Source organism: Paramisgurnus dabryanus, chromosome 1, assembly GCF_030506205.2.
Source record: "Paramisgurnus dabryanus chromosome 1, PD_genome_1.1, whole genome shotgun sequence".
Taxonomy (NCBI): Eukaryota; Metazoa; Chordata; class Actinopteri; order Cypriniformes; family Cobitidae; genus Paramisgurnus; species Paramisgurnus dabryanus.
Window position 1 is genome coordinate 62,554,411 of NC_133337.1, and position 16,875 is coordinate 62,571,285.

At 38.1% G+C, this 16,875-nt stretch overlaps 1 protein-coding gene across 3 annotated transcripts in view; it reads right to left on the reverse strand.

Annotated features, from left to right (window-relative positions):
• The window catches only part of ank3b (ankyrin 3b), a 123,486-nt gene that overhangs the window by 37,997 nt on the left and 68,614 nt on the right, over positions 1 to 16,875 (reverse strand). For all 3 annotated transcript variants that reach the window (XM_065242789.2, XM_065242788.2, XM_065242790.2), the window contains exons 20-25: positions 15,473 to 15,571; positions 15,250 to 15,348; positions 13,229 to 13,324; positions 13,021 to 13,093; positions 12,855 to 12,914; positions 5,580 to 5,703 (exon numbers count right to left, since the gene is read on the reverse strand). In XM_065242789.2, coding sequence (XP_065098861.1) covers positions 5,580 to 5,703; positions 12,855 to 12,914; positions 13,021 to 13,093; positions 13,229 to 13,324; positions 15,250 to 15,348; positions 15,473 to 15,571 — 551 coding nt within the window. The remainder of the gene's footprint in view (positions 1 to 5,579; positions 5,704 to 12,854; positions 12,915 to 13,020; positions 13,094 to 13,228; positions 13,325 to 15,249; positions 15,349 to 15,472; positions 15,572 to 16,875) is intronic.

Consider the following 16,875-nt stretch of genomic DNA (forward strand, 5'->3'; position numbering starts at 1 on the left):
ACAACTTTTGTCTTGCACTAGCCTTGTAATGTGCCAGCGGGATCTTAAGTATTACATAATGTCGAAAGGTCATGCATGACAAGCGTGAAGAAGAAGGACACCGTTCAGATGTTGTTTTATGTGGAATGATACTAATTAATGTTTTTGTTTCAGTTTATTGATTAAAATGGTCCGCAAGTGTGCGTTTCACATATGTAACGGGTAGGGTTGCCAACTTTCCCATTTTAGCAGGGACGTCCCGATTTTGAGCCCGTCAAGTGTTTTGTTTTTGAAACATAACTCACAAGTGTGGTCTATCAATACCAGGTGGAATTTTGAACAAATGTAAAACTAGTTCAGTATAATTTCACTTTGAACATAAGTAGCACATTGTTACTTTCGACCCTATCAGCTGGGATGAAAGTAACACACATGTAAGTCAAAAGTAACACAACAGAATAAGATATATATTTGTGTTACAGTTGTTTTTAGTAAATATACATGACTATGATCTTGTTAATATGTATCTGCAAACATATTTTGTTGTTTATCTTTGCAAAAAAATAATTAAATGACATTTTCATTTTAAATTTCAGTTTCATCAAATGTTTCAAAAGCAACCCAACCAACAGTACAAACTTGAATTGTTGAAAATAAAAAAAAATTGAACAGTGTGAACACTATGAAAATTAAATGAAATCAAATTATAATTATATATATTTTCTTACATATTGCAACAGTAACAAGTGTTACTTTCATCCCGACAGGAACTCCTGACATTTAAACGCGATTTACTTTTATTTTGAAAAAAACTGAGAAGTCAAACTTCAGGATGTGTTACAGCACTAAATAACCTGTAGATTGATCAGTATTCATTGTAACACATGATGCGTTACGAGAAAAAATGAGAAAAAAGAAAAAATGTACTCAGTTTAGGAATTTACGTATCATGGTTGAAAACAACTTTCTGGACCTACAAGGGCGAAACGATGAAAAAAAATAACGTATTTGTCCGCTTCGTCAAGGGTTGCGTGCTAAAGATGGTGTCATAGTTTGGAATGCAAATGTAGTCAGGCCTCTGAGAAAATTGCTTTGTTACTTTCATCCCGGTTCTCCCCTACCTGCTGTACATACACAAACAATTAATAAAACTACCGTATTTTGCCAAGGCATAAGAGTTATAAACTAGATATGCAATTCCCAAGGAATTACCAGTGCATGAAAATGCAAAAAGCTGATTGACAGAAATGTAAAAGAAATTTAGTCTAGTAGTTTACCTGGCTGTTGACATGTTTTAGTGTGAAGCTAGCATGATTTAAAAAAGTTATCATGATGAAATATGATGCTAGCATGATTAGCATGATTCAGCATGACGTTAGCATGATGCTAGCATGATTAGCATGAAGCTAGCATGACTAGCATGAAGCTAGCATGATGCTAGCATGACTAGCATGAAGCTAACATGATGCTAGCATGATTAGCATGAAGCTAGCATGAAGCTAGCATGATTTGCATGAAGCTAGCATGATGCTAGCATGATTAGCATGAAGTTAGCATGATTAGCATGAAGCTAGCATGATGTTAACATGATTAGCATGATGCTAGCATGATTATCATAATGCTAGCATGAAGCTAGCATGATTAGCATGAAGCTAGCACGATGCTAGCATGATTAGCATGAAGCTAGCACAATGCTAGCATGATTAGCATGAAGCTAGCACGATGCTAGCATGATTAGCATGAAGCTAGCACGATGCTAGCATGATTAGCATTGAAGCTAGCACGTTGCTAGCATGATTAGCATGAAGCTAGCACGATGCTAACATGATTAGCATGAAGCTAGCATAATGTTATCATGATAAACACGAAGCTAGCATGATTAGCATGAAGCTAACATGATGCTAGCATGATTACCATGAAGCTAGCATGAAGCTAGCATGACTAGCATGAAGCTAGCATGATGCTAGCCTGATTAGCATGAAGCTAGCATGATGCTAGCATGATTACCATGAAGCTAGCATGAAGCTAACATGATTAGCATGACGTTAGCATGATGCTAGCATGATTAGCATGAAGCTAGCATGAAGCTAGCATGATGCTAGCATGATTAGCATGAAGCTAGCATGATGTTAGCATGATTAGCATGAAGTTAGCATGAAGCTAGCATGATTAGCATGAAGCTAACATGATGCTAACATGATTAGCATGAAGTTAGCATGATGCTAGCATGATTAGCATGAAGCTAGCATGATTAGCATGATGCTAGCATGATTAGCATGATGTTAGCATGATTAGCATGATGTTAGCATGAAGCTAGCACGATGTTAGCATGATTAGCATGAAGCTAGCACGATGTTAGCATGATTAGCATGAAGCTAGCACGATGCTAGTATGATTAGCATGAAGCTAGCACGATGCTAGTATGATTAGCATGAAGCTAGCATAATTTGCATGAAGCTAGCATGATGCTAACATGATTACCATGAAGTTAGCATGAATTTAGCATGAAATTAGCATGATCCTAGCATTATTAGCATGATGCTAGCATGATTAAGATGATGCTAGCATGATTAGCATGAAGCTAGCATGATTTAGCATGAAGCTAACAAGATTTAACATGAAGCTAGCATGATTTAACATTAAGTTAGCAAGATTTATTATAAAATTAGCATAAAGCTAGCATGAAACTAGCACGAAGCTAGCATGACTTAGCATGAAGCTAGCATGAAGCTAATATGACCCAAAGACCCGACCCCCATGTCTCTATGATGTCCGGATCCAGAGATATAAGGCTTTGTTTATTATGTTGCTAGGCTGCTCATATTTGGTTGCTAGGGGCATGGCTTAATACCTCAATAAGGATGGTGAGAGACTGATTGGATGCCTGAGTAAAATGAGCCCACCCCCATGTCTCTGTGACACTGTGCTGCAAAGATATCCATCTGGGCATTTTATAATGGCAGTCTATGGGAGATGTTGCTAGGGTGCCCAAAATGGTTGCTAGGGGCGTGGCTTGATAGCTCAATAAGGATCCTAAGGGACTGATTGGATGCCTGAGTAAAATGAGCCCACCCCCATGTCTCTATGACACTGCGCTGCAAAGATATCCCATTCGGGACGTTTTTAGTTCCTTATATGGGCATGATTCCTGCCCCATTATAAGTCTATGGGGAAATTTGGGGACCTCTTACACCCCAGGGGTACAACTTACACCCCATTGTGAGGTATGTTCTTACAGAGCCTGCCAGCCTCTTCAAATGTGGCAAGTCACAAGTTTCTGTGAAATCCTAGGTCTGAGCTACGACTCGTCAAAGTTTGTCGCAATGTTAAGTCTATGGGATTTTTCGGCTGCTTTTTCGCCCCTGGGGCGTAGACCGTACCCCCGATTGCTTATAAAAGTCATAGCACACTATTCCCGAATAGTCCGCACGTTTGAGAGTTTGAATGAAGTTTCTAAGTTAAACGGTTCGAGCCGTATTAATTGCGGAAATTTGGTTGGAAGAATAATAATAATAATAATAATAATAATAATAATAAAAAGCCCAGTAAGAACAGTACAGCGCATTTTCAATGCACTGTAATTAATACTTAATTAGGAAACTACCTTTCATTTTGATAAATGGCTTAAATACACTGTATAGCCTACACAAAACCATTTGCGCATTGCTGCGGCAGGCCACATTTTGTCCCGTATTTCAAAGTATAAAAAATTGGCAACCCTAGTAATATGTGACCTTTCGACATGATTACATAATACTTAAGGTCGCGCTGGCACGTCACACGGCTAGTGCAAGATGAAAATAAGACCCTTATGCCTCGGTTGGGATCGTTTAGAGCCCTTTGAAGCTGCATTGAAACTGTAACTGTTGAGGTCCACTATAGACGGTTCATCGGACGCACGTTCCGGTTTCAGTTTTTCTAATGGTGTAACTCAGGTATGGGCAACTTCAGTCCGGGACAGACGGTGTCCTGCAGAGTTTAGCTCCAACTTACCTCAGCACACCTGCCTGAAAGTTTCTAGTATACCTAGTAAGACCTTAATTGGCTGCTTCCGGTGTGTTTAATTATGGTTGGAGCTAAACTCTGCAGGACACTGGCCCTCCAGGACCGACGTTGCCCATCCCTGGTCTAACTAGTTGCTGCACTGAACTTTTGAACAAATACCTCGTCGAAAAATAACAAATGTTTTGGTTTCCTAAGTAATCTATGTGTTGTTTATTTGGCTTGTTATATAAATAAACAACGTTTAAAGTACGTTGCTGTAATTTGTTCTTAGCAGAGTTTACCAGAAGTTACGTGTTGACCACAAAAGCCGCTTGTTTAAGTTGTTACTGCTGAAACCGTCTATATGGAGAAAAATGTTTTCCTCAAAAAACTAATTTTCTTCTCGACTGAACAAAGAAAGACATAAACATCTTGGGAGAGTAATTTATCAAGATTTTTTATGAAAGTGGAGTAATCCTTTAAAGCTACACTAAACGATTTTTGGGAAACTTTGTTATTTGAAATCAACACCCAAACAAAAACACATGTGTAACCAGAAGAAACACACGCCTTGCTTCATTTCTCAGTCTCAAACAGCAGATGATTCATTAGACAGCTCACGCAACTTTAGACCTACTGAGCTAAAAAAGCATGAAAACATGAGATGTTTCTTTATCATAGCTCAGGCCAAACACTATAATATTGCAACTGAACAAACAAGTAAAGATCACACAACAGTATAAATAAGCAAGGCTACAATCGCTCCAGATAAACAATAACAATTCTTGCTTCTGTGAAACAGCAAAACCAATGTTACTCACGTATTGAGTGTTTACATGAGTCCTAACTCCCACCTTCTGGTGCATTAGCGACCTCTCTTCCTGATGTCCTGCTTGCTCGATCTCTCTTCTTTTCTGTCATGAGCATCTACACTCCCTATTTCTGATTGGCTAAGAGACTGTTGGGGTGTTAGGCTAAGCGACTTTGTTTTTTTGTTTTTTAAACAGCATACACGATTTTTTTTGTCAGTGCACACACAAAACAGACGAAATTGTTCGTTTTGGTGTACATTTTGGTGTTACTGATTTCAGGCGGCTACTGTACCTTTAAATGCATGTTTAAATGTTTAATGTCAAGTCATTATAGAATAAAGGCGTCTATCTGTGACTAACGCTTGAGGCAATGTTATTGAGCACACTTGTATTATACTGTACAGTGGCAGATGTGTAGTTCAAAATCTCACTCAACCAGTCCATATTATTCAACACTGTCAAAGTTTTTGTTGTGGGGGAAAAACCCCTGTAGCGAGTCACATGCCGGTTAAACATTAGCTACGACCTTCTCTCTCAACAGTACACAGTACTGAATCAAAAGATGACAGCAGGCGGTCACACAATGTACATAAAGAGTACAGACATGAGATAAGACAGGAATGAGGAACAGACTACTGAGCAATGCTCATTCAAATGCAGCTTTTTATAATCCTACATCATTTACATGACCAACCTGAGGTGAAGTGTCACGATCAAGTAGTGCAATGAATCATGAATCCGTAGCCCTGGTAAGGATTGAAACTGTAACCTTTCAGCGTGGTCTGTGTGATGAAGGTACGTTACCTCGCCGTACGGCCTCCGACGCTAAAGCCCATGTATCCCTCTTGAGGCAGCGAATCATCTCCCAGCTCCCGCAGGTCCTGCGGCCCCAGGTACCTTTCTGTCTCTACTGTCATAGCATCCTCACCTATTAAAAACACAGAGAATTACTTTAGTATTCTGAAGGACAGAGACAGCCGAACATTGAGCTTGGAATTCAACATAAAACACATTTTAGTTACTTATTGTGGCATAACTGCGAGTAAAGCACAAAAGCCAAGATAAATGGGAAAGTCATTCTTTAGTATTGTTTAGGCAAGACACTTCAGAGAACATCATAATAACCATGTGTCCAGGCTTTCTCATGATGTCCATCAATCGGTTTTGAAAAGATTCACACAGATCTGAGACAGTGCACTTGTAATGGACACTACACAGTGATCACTGGAACAGCTTTAGTAGTGCATGTGTAAGGAAGAGAAGACTGAACTAGAAACATTTTCCCCAAAACATTGACAAGTTTCATGGCATCATTTTTTATGATGTCATATTTTATTATAAAATAAAAACTTTTTATACAATGGAAGTGAATGGTGCCCTGGGTCTGTTTGGTTACAAACATTATTTAAAATATTTTCATTTGTGTTCAGCAGAACAAAGAAGTTTATTTTTAGGTTTGAAACAACTATGCCTTTAAACGGTTTAAAAGGTTTAGAACAAACAAAACCCTTACCACAAAGTTGGGAGGATTCTTAACTCTTTTTCCACCATTGACGAATTATCTCGTCAATAAAAAAACGGTTCCCTGCAAATGGAAGTTTACAGCAATCCATATTTCCACTATTATCCACTAGGTGGTGCTCTTACCCAACATATAAGACACTAAGGGGGCGTGTACACCAAGGTGTTAACGCCGGCATGTTTTCAATAGTTTTCAAAAAAAGTTTTCAAAGCAGCTGACTTTTTTCCGCGCTGAGCGCCAACGTATTTTCTGCACTCAGCGCTGAGCGCCCAGAGTTAAACATTTTCAACTTTGGGAAAAAACACCACAGTGATAGAGGGGCGGGTCAAATATCACACCAACCAACCGGTGCATCTATCAACGACTGATAAACAAAGCAGAAGTATCACAGCAACCAAAGCGCTTAGCTAAAAAAATTGCTGGCAAGTGCCCACAGTCTGCATCCACTTGCCATTTCAGCCACACTTTGGTGTACCCGCCCCCTAAAGCAGGGTGCCCAATCATAGTCCTGGAGGTTTGTAGTTTGCATCAGAGTCGTATAATAACAGAGTTACGAAACGCTTTGATCTCGCCGCCGTGCGGTCACGTGATTCATGTAACGTTCTGCAGTTCCAAACCAAGCAGGGCTGTCAATCTGTTTGCATAGGTTTTCAGCTATTTTAGATAAATATTAGCTTGTAATGTGAATTGATCACTATACTTACTATGTTTATAACGTTTTTTTACTAGGGAGTGATAGAAATATAGTAAAACAGTTAATAAAGATAAACAGTTAATTGTGGCCCAAAGATAACTGTGGTTATCTATACCAACTACAGCAACACAGTTTATCTTTTATTTTTGTAGCAAAATATGGCTATATAAATGGCTATAAATCTGCTAAAAACATAATTCCTACACTTTTACTATATTAAAATCACAAAAAAGATCGCCAACACGGTTATTTGTAACAGTGAAGCATAACATAAACACACTAAATTAATATTTAATTGTATTTATAGTACACACATTAAATGTTAATATAATCATACATGATTTTCGAGGATACATCACTCGTATTACTTACCAAACACAATGAAACACATAGCAGCATTGTAAGCAGTGTGACTTTCTTATAAGGCATTTAGCTTGTCGCTGTTGCCCCCTAGTGTTACTCGTAATATATAAAAAAGATAAGTATAAAGTAGATGGCCACCAGTAATAACATATTAAACCATTAAATCTATATTATTCACACATTATACACAACTCATTAAAATATAAAAATTTTACTAGTTATTATTAACGATAATCATTACCTACAGCAGAGTTCATAAAATATCACTGTTGACTATATTAATGAAATGTCCGAAAATGTAAAGAGAAACGGTAATTTCATCGATTTACCAGCAGGTGCCATTGAAATGAATGGGCTTCAGTGCTGCGTTTGGAACTATGCGTCACTACCGGTCACTACATGAAACGCTGTTACTTCCGCATTCCATTCTTACAACGGACGTCTATGTGAGTGTCGTAACTCTATTATTATACGACTCTGGTTTGCATAGTAAGACCTTAATTAGCTACTTCAGGTGTGTTTAGGGTTGGAGCTAAACTCTGCAGCACACGGATCCAAAAGTATATGTATATGTAAGTGTATATGTATATGTAAGTGTATGTTTTAATCATCACTCATGAAACTAAATTTCATCTCTAACAAAAGTCCTTTACAAAAATGCAATTATCTCAGCTTTTTGTTCAAAATGTGTTATTTTTGAAGAACTCATATAACCATGGGAGGTGATAAAGAGACAACAAATGAAAATAGGATGATTTATGTATTTAAAGAAAAAAAAATTAACATTAAACTTTTGTGAAAATTAGAAAAAAAAAATGCTGCCACTGGCGAATTTTTCTTTTCTCTGCACTTAGTTTGCAGCACTTCAACCTCGGCGTCCAGTAATATCATCACTCCTGACTACTCCCCCTCTCGCTCAAACTTCCCTCAATATTACTGCGCCCGAGGTCGAAGTGCTGCAAATGAATTGCTCTTCCGCCATACAATATAGATCTAATTTTTTATCCGCTTAAAGCAACACTAAAGAGTTTATGCTCTTTCCTCCCCCTACAGGTTGGAAGCGGAATTGTCCATTACCCACTGTCATAAATAATTTAGCGTACTGCAGCAAAGCTGGCTCTGATTGGATTGAACCTTGCCGTAAAGCAAGTTTTTGTAGTTTTCACTCGAACTTTAGGACCACGACCCGACGGTTGGAAACTTCTTTAGTGCGGTTTTGGCCGATAGAGGCCTGCAAAGCGAGTGTGAAAGTGCGGTTCACCCTGTTTCGAGTGGATGAACGACTGAAACTTTTTTGAAAACATAATTTTAAGGTAAAAAAAACCTCTTTGGTGTTGCTTTAAAAAAACTTCTTTCTCAAACTTTTTTGTGTGCACATCCTTAATCGTGTAACTACTCATTTAACAGTCTTTAAATGGCTTCTAAATTCATCCCTGTTTGGATCCTAAGAAATGAATGAGGCTAGGCTAAATGCTAACACATTCATGATGCGCTGTACAAAGATTAAGTGCATGCATGTAAAAGAGAGAAGCATGTATTAATTTGTCTAAGTTGAGGTAAGAACATAGTAAAATATTGAAAAACGGCAGGGGTTAAATTGGGATTTGTTATGTGGGGGGGCTCTGCGGGGAGGGGTACTTCAAGGGGAAACATGTTTAATACTGATGATAGCAAAGCCACTGGTGTGTTTCAATGACATTCTGGACCTCTGATAGGATTTGATAAGTTTCAGCTTTAAAGCTGTGCCAGAGGTTGACCCAAAATATTTTAAAAAGAGCATCTGAATTATAAATGATGCAAATCTATGAGTTTGACACCCTATATCCATTTGTTGCACATGTCATTATGCACAACTGATCAAACGTTAAAGGAAGTTAAAAGAATCAACCTCCTTGAATAATTCTAGGCATAAGATAGGCTACCCCAAATGACTCAATTAACAAGAAAAGATACAACACACAGTACTGTATCATCAACATGTCTTATAAATTAGCCATAGAGATTCCCTATGCTGGTCAGCAGCTTAAACAATCATATAGTTAGGTTTGATTTGTGTAATCAAAATACATTATTTTATTAAACTATACAATAGTTATATCCAGTGTTATCCTTAACATAATGTAATTAGATGAGTGACATACATACTTTAATCCTTTACACGTTTCTAGTCTTCTATGAAGTTTTCTCGACGTGGGCACCATTATTACCTCTCTCTCTCTCTGTCTCTCTCTCTGTCTCTCTCTCTCTGTCTCTCTCTCTCTCTCTCGTCAAATGATCCTGCATGAGAGCGCGTTCTTGAAGTTCTGAGTTTTTTTGCTTGAGTTGCATAACTTGCGCGAAGACGCATTTAAAGGGAAAAGCGCGTGTTTTCGCGGCAATTGCGGCGCCCAATTCGCGTCATTTTCATCGCCCCGTGCGAGGACGCGCCTGGTTGCGTCTTTGCATTGACTTTGTATGTAATCTGCTCGCGAAAATCGTTGAACTTGCGTTGGTAAGTATGCCCCATAATGAATGAAAACACATTATTCCCTTCGCGTCAGTGCACACGCACCAGCGCAGCGAGTACACTGGCAAGAGCAGAGCGCGACCTTCAGCCTATGTGCCGGGGCTTAGCCCCGGACGGCCCCGGCCCAATTTAAACCCTGAAAAACGGTGGTGTCTTTCTTTAATAAGGTGAAAGTATGAGATTCATTGCCTATATCTATGTAATATTGTCAGTTTAAATAGAATTTGAGAGGAACAGCATTCCAACAGTGACAAAACCCCCATCTCCCCGTACCCACCCATCTCTGCTGCTCATCGTCATAGTAACCCAACCCCTCCCCCAAAACAGAGCCCCCCTCTCCAAAACTGCAACTTTCTCTCTCTCTCTCTCTCTCTCTCACACACACACACACCACACACACACACACACACGCACACAAACACACAAACACACACAATTGTGAAATTTCCTAATTTAAATTCTGTTCTCTCTCTTACACAATATAATAACATTCACTAGCTGAACAATACTGTAAGTTAAGACAAGAGGTCAGCTAAATGTTTTTAATTAAGCAGTTTTACACACACAAACACACATTCTTAAACATAAAGCAAACAATTTTGCATTTGTAGATAAACATTGTTCACATTTGAGATTAGAGTCAGATTAGATAATTTATGAGGACTTCTTCTAAACATTATATAAACATAGTTACATAAACAAACTTTGTCTATCTAAATGACACTATTGACTTCATGTTTTTTAATATAAATAATTATAAACACTAAAGACAAATCCTTACCCAACCCTTCTTCTATATGAAAACTTTTTTATATATTTTTTTCTTTAGATTTACTCCTTTATATTTTTAAGGATTGCCAAAAAGGTCAGATTTAACTAGTCCCCGAAGTATAGTTAAGTACACCCCTCACATACATTCAGATCTTAGTTTTTTCGACCTTTGGTTTTCTTGTAATTTCAACACTGGTTAAACATGTTACAGAGCTCTGGACTGTGTGATCATATCAATATCAGAAACTGGCACTCTTTATGAACAAGATCTCTTACACATCTGAGCAGTTGGGTCCATCGTTCATCTTCACAGCAGCCCACCGATTTAAAAATATCTACAGGTCTTCTCTGCCTCGTTTTACTTCCAGAAGTCAAACTTCCTCAATCCGACAAAATCCACACTGTACGATTACTTCCACATGAACACTGAACACAATCTGATCTCTCTTTCTCTCTCTCTGTGTCCACACACCCCTCTGTCAGACTCTCCCGCCGCCGTCACAGTCTGACAGGACAGCGAGAGGGTGGAGCGAGTCTGATCCTTGTGAGGTCATCGCAGGAGCGAGGTAATACTTTAGTGATTGGATCTTGGCATTCCTCAAGCCCCAGCAGGGGTGAAACACAATGAAACTGGATGGATTTCTATGGTAATCTGTGCTGGTGCTCTCTGTAACCAAACAGAGGGGCAACAAAAGAGCCCATCCGCAGACGACAGAGCAAACAGACAAGAGAGAAAGAGCCAGAAAAAAGACCGCCTGTTACCTGACCTCAGCCACCGGTACTAATGAGTCCCTGAACTGACAAAGTCCAAACTCCACAAACCTAAAATCCTGATCCACATTGGGATGCACACTGTAAAACCTTTTACAATCTCTCTGTTTTAAAAGAAAGCAAAAAAATATCAAAACGCTTGTGGCTTAGTGAAGTCCAGTACTCCCAGTCTGATTCACAAATGACTCTTTTGAACAGATTGAATGAATTGGTTCAAATCCAGATTCACGTGTGTAAACACACACACACATACACATAAACTATACTAAAGCTGGTTTTATACTAAAGTATATAATAAAAAGAGGCTTTATTATGCTGTTTCACATTATCAGCCTCAGTTAGTAATGCAATGTTGCTGTTGATCTGCAAAGTTACAAAGCTCAAAGTTCAATTCAAAGGGATATAAAGTAAACACAGTAAACACTTTTCAAGAACTACAACAAGGCTTGATGGGACTACAACTCCCTTCTTTCATATTTTTTGGCATCAACAAATTTCTTATTTAAATGGTGAGGTATGTTTGAGCAGTGTGTTATCACCATGCTAAAGAGACACTAGCTGGGTTTCCAGCATCCTGATTTTATGCACATTTCAAAGTATTACATAAGAAACAAGCAATGGAAACTGAAATTTTCGAATAAAAATCCCTTAATTTGACACTATATGACATAGCCATTGTTTATAAAGATGAACAGTGATGTAGGGGCGGTTTCCCAGACAGGGATTAGAATAGTCCTAGACTAAAATTATTGTAAGAGCTGTCCAAACCGAAAACAACTTGCACTGACATATCTTAAAATACATCAGTGCCCTTTGTTTTGCCTCAAAATATAAGCCAATAATGTCTTTAGTAAGGCATGTTTGTTCAAACTAGTTATATTTCCTAATTAAACTAAGGCCTAGTCCTGGTTTAGGCTAATCCCTGTCCGCGAAACCATCCCGTAGTATTTAGCTGCATGCTCACTCATTTTACTTTTATACGTCTTGGATTTTAAAGAGACAGGAGACATAACAGAGCGTTAAAACAGACTGGGAAGAGAAGTGCTGCAATACTTGTAAAATATCTGAAAAATAACATGCATGAAAAGCAGTCATGCATGAAAACATTAAAAATTGTCTAAGACTTTGTTAACGGCACAGAAGTAGAGATTGAAATGCATTAAGAATCATGGAATGAGAACCAAATAAACTGATTCACCAAATTGCTATTCAAGAGACCAATAGATTTTCTCCTAAATAAAACAACTGCAATCCCATCTAAAGATTAGCACAGAAACCATACAGTAGATTTAATAAAGTGACTGCCCATCAGTAAACACAAAGCCATATCTCACAGAGACAGAAGAGGTTTATAACAACATAGAGACCGAAGAACAAGTGATTAGTTGGAAATTGTGGAAAAAAAACAAAGATTGCAAGGCAAGAGAGATAAAAAACACAAAACACAGATACCTTCTTCAACATCTGAAATATAGTCCTCATTGAGCATTTCAGGCACATTGGCTCTACGAACTGTTCGATTTAAATAAAATAAATATTAGAAAGAAAATGTAAATAAAAAATAATTTAAAAAAATGGAGACACCAACAGAACTTTATATTAAGGCACAAATATTTACCTTCATCATCGGACATATCCAGAACCTCATTCATTGTTTCTGGAACATTCATTTTATGTTTCTCTGTCACCGTCTGCAAATAACAGATATTTAATCAACATTATTGTGTATACTGTCATGTAGTGTGATGTTATATTTTACTGTTGCATAATTAACTGGTGTACTGCCTTGTATCGCAGAATATATGTGTTTATAATGTTTTCCTCACCACAGTAGTTTGAATCTCCTCTGTCACGATTTTGAGAGTGTCAACAACAGAGATGTAACCCAGACGTTGGGCGATGGATAATGCTGTATTTCCATTCTGTCAAAATAGAAAAAACAATCAATATTCCTGATATAAAGCAAAGTGAAATCAATTGAAAACCTTAAAGGGGACATATCACGAAAATCAAGTGGTACTATAATTGGGTCCCAAGTGCTTCTATCAACCTAGAAAACATGGAAAAGATCAACCCAATAACTTAGTTTTGGTAAACTATTCTCTGAAAGCATGTGAAAAAATAGGTCATTAAAATTTGGCTCCCCTTGTGATGTCAAAAAAATGAGTGTGCACAGAATGTCATGTGCACATTCATCATTTAGCCACATTGCTGAGTATTTTCTCTATAATATTGGCGTTTTGCAGTTTGAAATCACCTCAGTTTCCTAATTCACAAACATTTAACCAATCACATCTTCACAGTTGAACGAGTGGATCAGCCAGTCTGAGCCATAGATATGCTGCATAGACTCGTCCATGAACCAATCACAGCACTGCTGCTTTAGCTGTACTTCTGTGACGCAAGCATGCAATGCTCACACGTATAGTGTGCATGAATGCTCTAACCTGATGAAAATACGTGTTGCATGCCCACATTTTGACTCGGATGCATTATGAAACCATCAGCTACGTGTCTGGAACTGCCGAATGTAGCATATGGACATGTATATCTATGGTCTAAGATGGTGCTATTAACTCGTCTCGTCAATTAAGAGAAAACGCTTCCCCGCCAATGACGAGATTTTCCGTCTTTCCGCAATACCGCTATTATCCACCAGGTGGCGCCCTTCCGCAACTTTTTAAGCCCGGAAGTATTGCCCTATGGCAAGCGGCTGCATGTCTGTGTCTGTTTTAAAGATCGCTCTGAATGGGATCTCTATGAAAAGTCCGTCACAAATATGGAATTATTTTTGCTTTTTGCTCAAAATATGGTGTTTTTGCAAAAACCTACCCATATTCAAAAGCTGATTGCAAAAGAACCACTAAAGGTAGGATGAAACGTTTTTTTTTGTTTGAAAGCAGAGGGTCTGTACTTTCATTTGGTATATTGTATGTTAATTTATTTAAAGAAGAACATTTTCTGGAAGGCATTAAACTTTGGTGAAAATCATGAAAAACGCTGGCGCTGGCTGGCAACTTTTTTTAAAAACGCTGGCGGTGAAAGAGTTAATGGCGGGTACACACCAAAAGATTTTTTACATCTTATAAGATTTTTTTAAATATGATAGACCACAAACATGAGGATAAAAAATCCTAGAATTAACCATTTTGCTCCTATAGCGTGTGATGTGTCAAAGACAGCACACCACACACACACAGATTTTCAACCAGAGTCTCGACTGTGAACACAGGAAATCTTGCAATATCTCGCTAGACTTCACATTAAGCATGGCGGAAAATATGTACTTGTGATCCGATCGACAAAAACACATCTTAATACTAAATGTAAACATCCCCTAAGATGCATTTTGGTCGATTAGATCACAAGCGGACAACGCTAAATACAGGTGTAAATGGTGTGTGAAACGTTTTGAGCTCGTCCACTTTCGACCACATTTAGAAGTAGTCGAAACAACAGGGGTAAACGTGAATGTGTTTCTCTCGCCACTTGTGATCCTATCAACCAAAACGCATCTTAATACCAGGTATAAATAGGCCACTAGTTTTGTGCACAGTAGTTATAATAATCTCAATAAAAGGTGTTTATAGCGCAATTTAAGCTTAAGAAACAAAGTTGTGGTACAGGTTGATGTCAGGTTTAATTGTTTGTCAGAAATATGTTGTTTAACTGTGATTTTAGATATCTATCTCTATTCTCATTCAAGTAGATAGGACTTCAGTCTTGAATGGCTAAAAGATGCAAGGATGACCGCATAGTGGCGTGACTCTCCTAAAGGGACTTTGGTATTATTTTATGTAATACAGGTGCAGTATTACAAATCTAAGATGATGTGATGCATACTTACCACCGTCAGCTCATTAGGTGAAGCTCCATGCTTAAGCAGTAGATTAATAATGTGTGTGTGACCCTGCTGGGCAGCCTGGTGAAGAGGTGTGTATCCATTCTGTGAGTGAGAGAAATTCAAACTTTATTTACATCACCAGTAATCTAAAAGGAGTCAGGAACTAAATACAGACAGTGAGGGGCATCTTAAAAAAACCTTTGAAGAAATCGAGCATATACTGTACCTTTGTTTTGGCATTAACTTTGGCCTGGTTCTTCAATAGGAAGTGTACCATCTTCACGTTACCATAGTGACAGGCCACGTGTAGTGGGGTGTATCCCATCTGAACAAAAATGCACACACATACACACATTAAGCATCAGATGCACAGCACATTATCAAACTCATGTATTCTTCATACACACAATGCTCTTACATTTATAAACACACACACACAGATAATTGCATGTTTTCTAATCTTGTGTTAACATCAGCTTGTTCCAAGTTTCGAGATTTGACTTTTGTATATTTGTTGTCATTCTGTTAACTTTTGCTCATTTTATTTGATGTTTTTTGTGTCAAATGCAAAAGCAGATAATTCAGATGTTTCTACACATGAATATTTCATAGGGCAAGCATTGAGAAGGTGTTTTGATGTTTTCTTGGCACACATTAGGTCCCTTAGTGTCAATTGGACATCGTTTAAATGCCACGGCCCACCTGAGCATTGTTTCTGACCATGTCCATCCCTTTTTGACCACCATGTACCCATCCTCTGATAGCTACTTCCAGCAGGATAATGCACCATGTCACAAAGCTTGAATCATTTCAAATTGGTTTCCTGAACATGACAATGAGTTCACTGTACTAAAATGGCCCCCACAGTCACCAGATCTCAACCTAATAGAGCATCTTTGGGATGTGGTGGAACGGGAGCTTCGTGCCCTGGATTTGTATGCCACAAATCTCCATCAACTGCAAGATGCTATCCCATCGATATGGGCCAACATTTCTAAAGAATGCTTTCAGCAGCTTGTTGAATCAATGCCACGTAGAATTAAGGCAGTTCTGAAGGCGAAAGGGGGTCATACACCGTATTATTATGGTGTTCCTAATAATCCGGTAGGTGAGTGTATACTTGATATAATACCACATTCTAATTTCAGAGAGAATTTACTGGAACAAAGTTTTAATCAATATTTGTCTTTTTTACTACAAGAGAGATATTTTAAAATGTTCTCGATAGCTCATTGTACTGAGGATTGATCTGTGTGTTGCTATCCCTCTCTCTCTCTGTGAGAGTCTCACTGTATGACCTTGAGACGGGTCGGTCGATGTTTACACATGAGCGGCCAGAGAGGCGACTGACCAGAAACAGTGTCAGTGTCTACAACAGTGCCATTTAAAATGAACTGCTTTTGAAAATGCATACTTAAAAGTGAATGTTTTATTCATTTAATTGCATATTCATATAATATAATTGGCAACAATTTGTTTTATAAACTCTTACTTGTAGTTAAATTACATTTTAAAATAGTCGTAATCAAAGTACAGTTACTATTTTATTGTTGCAGATTCCTTTACATGGATTACTTTCTTATTTTTCCTACTTTTTAAATTTTTAAACATTTTTTCATAATCTTACAA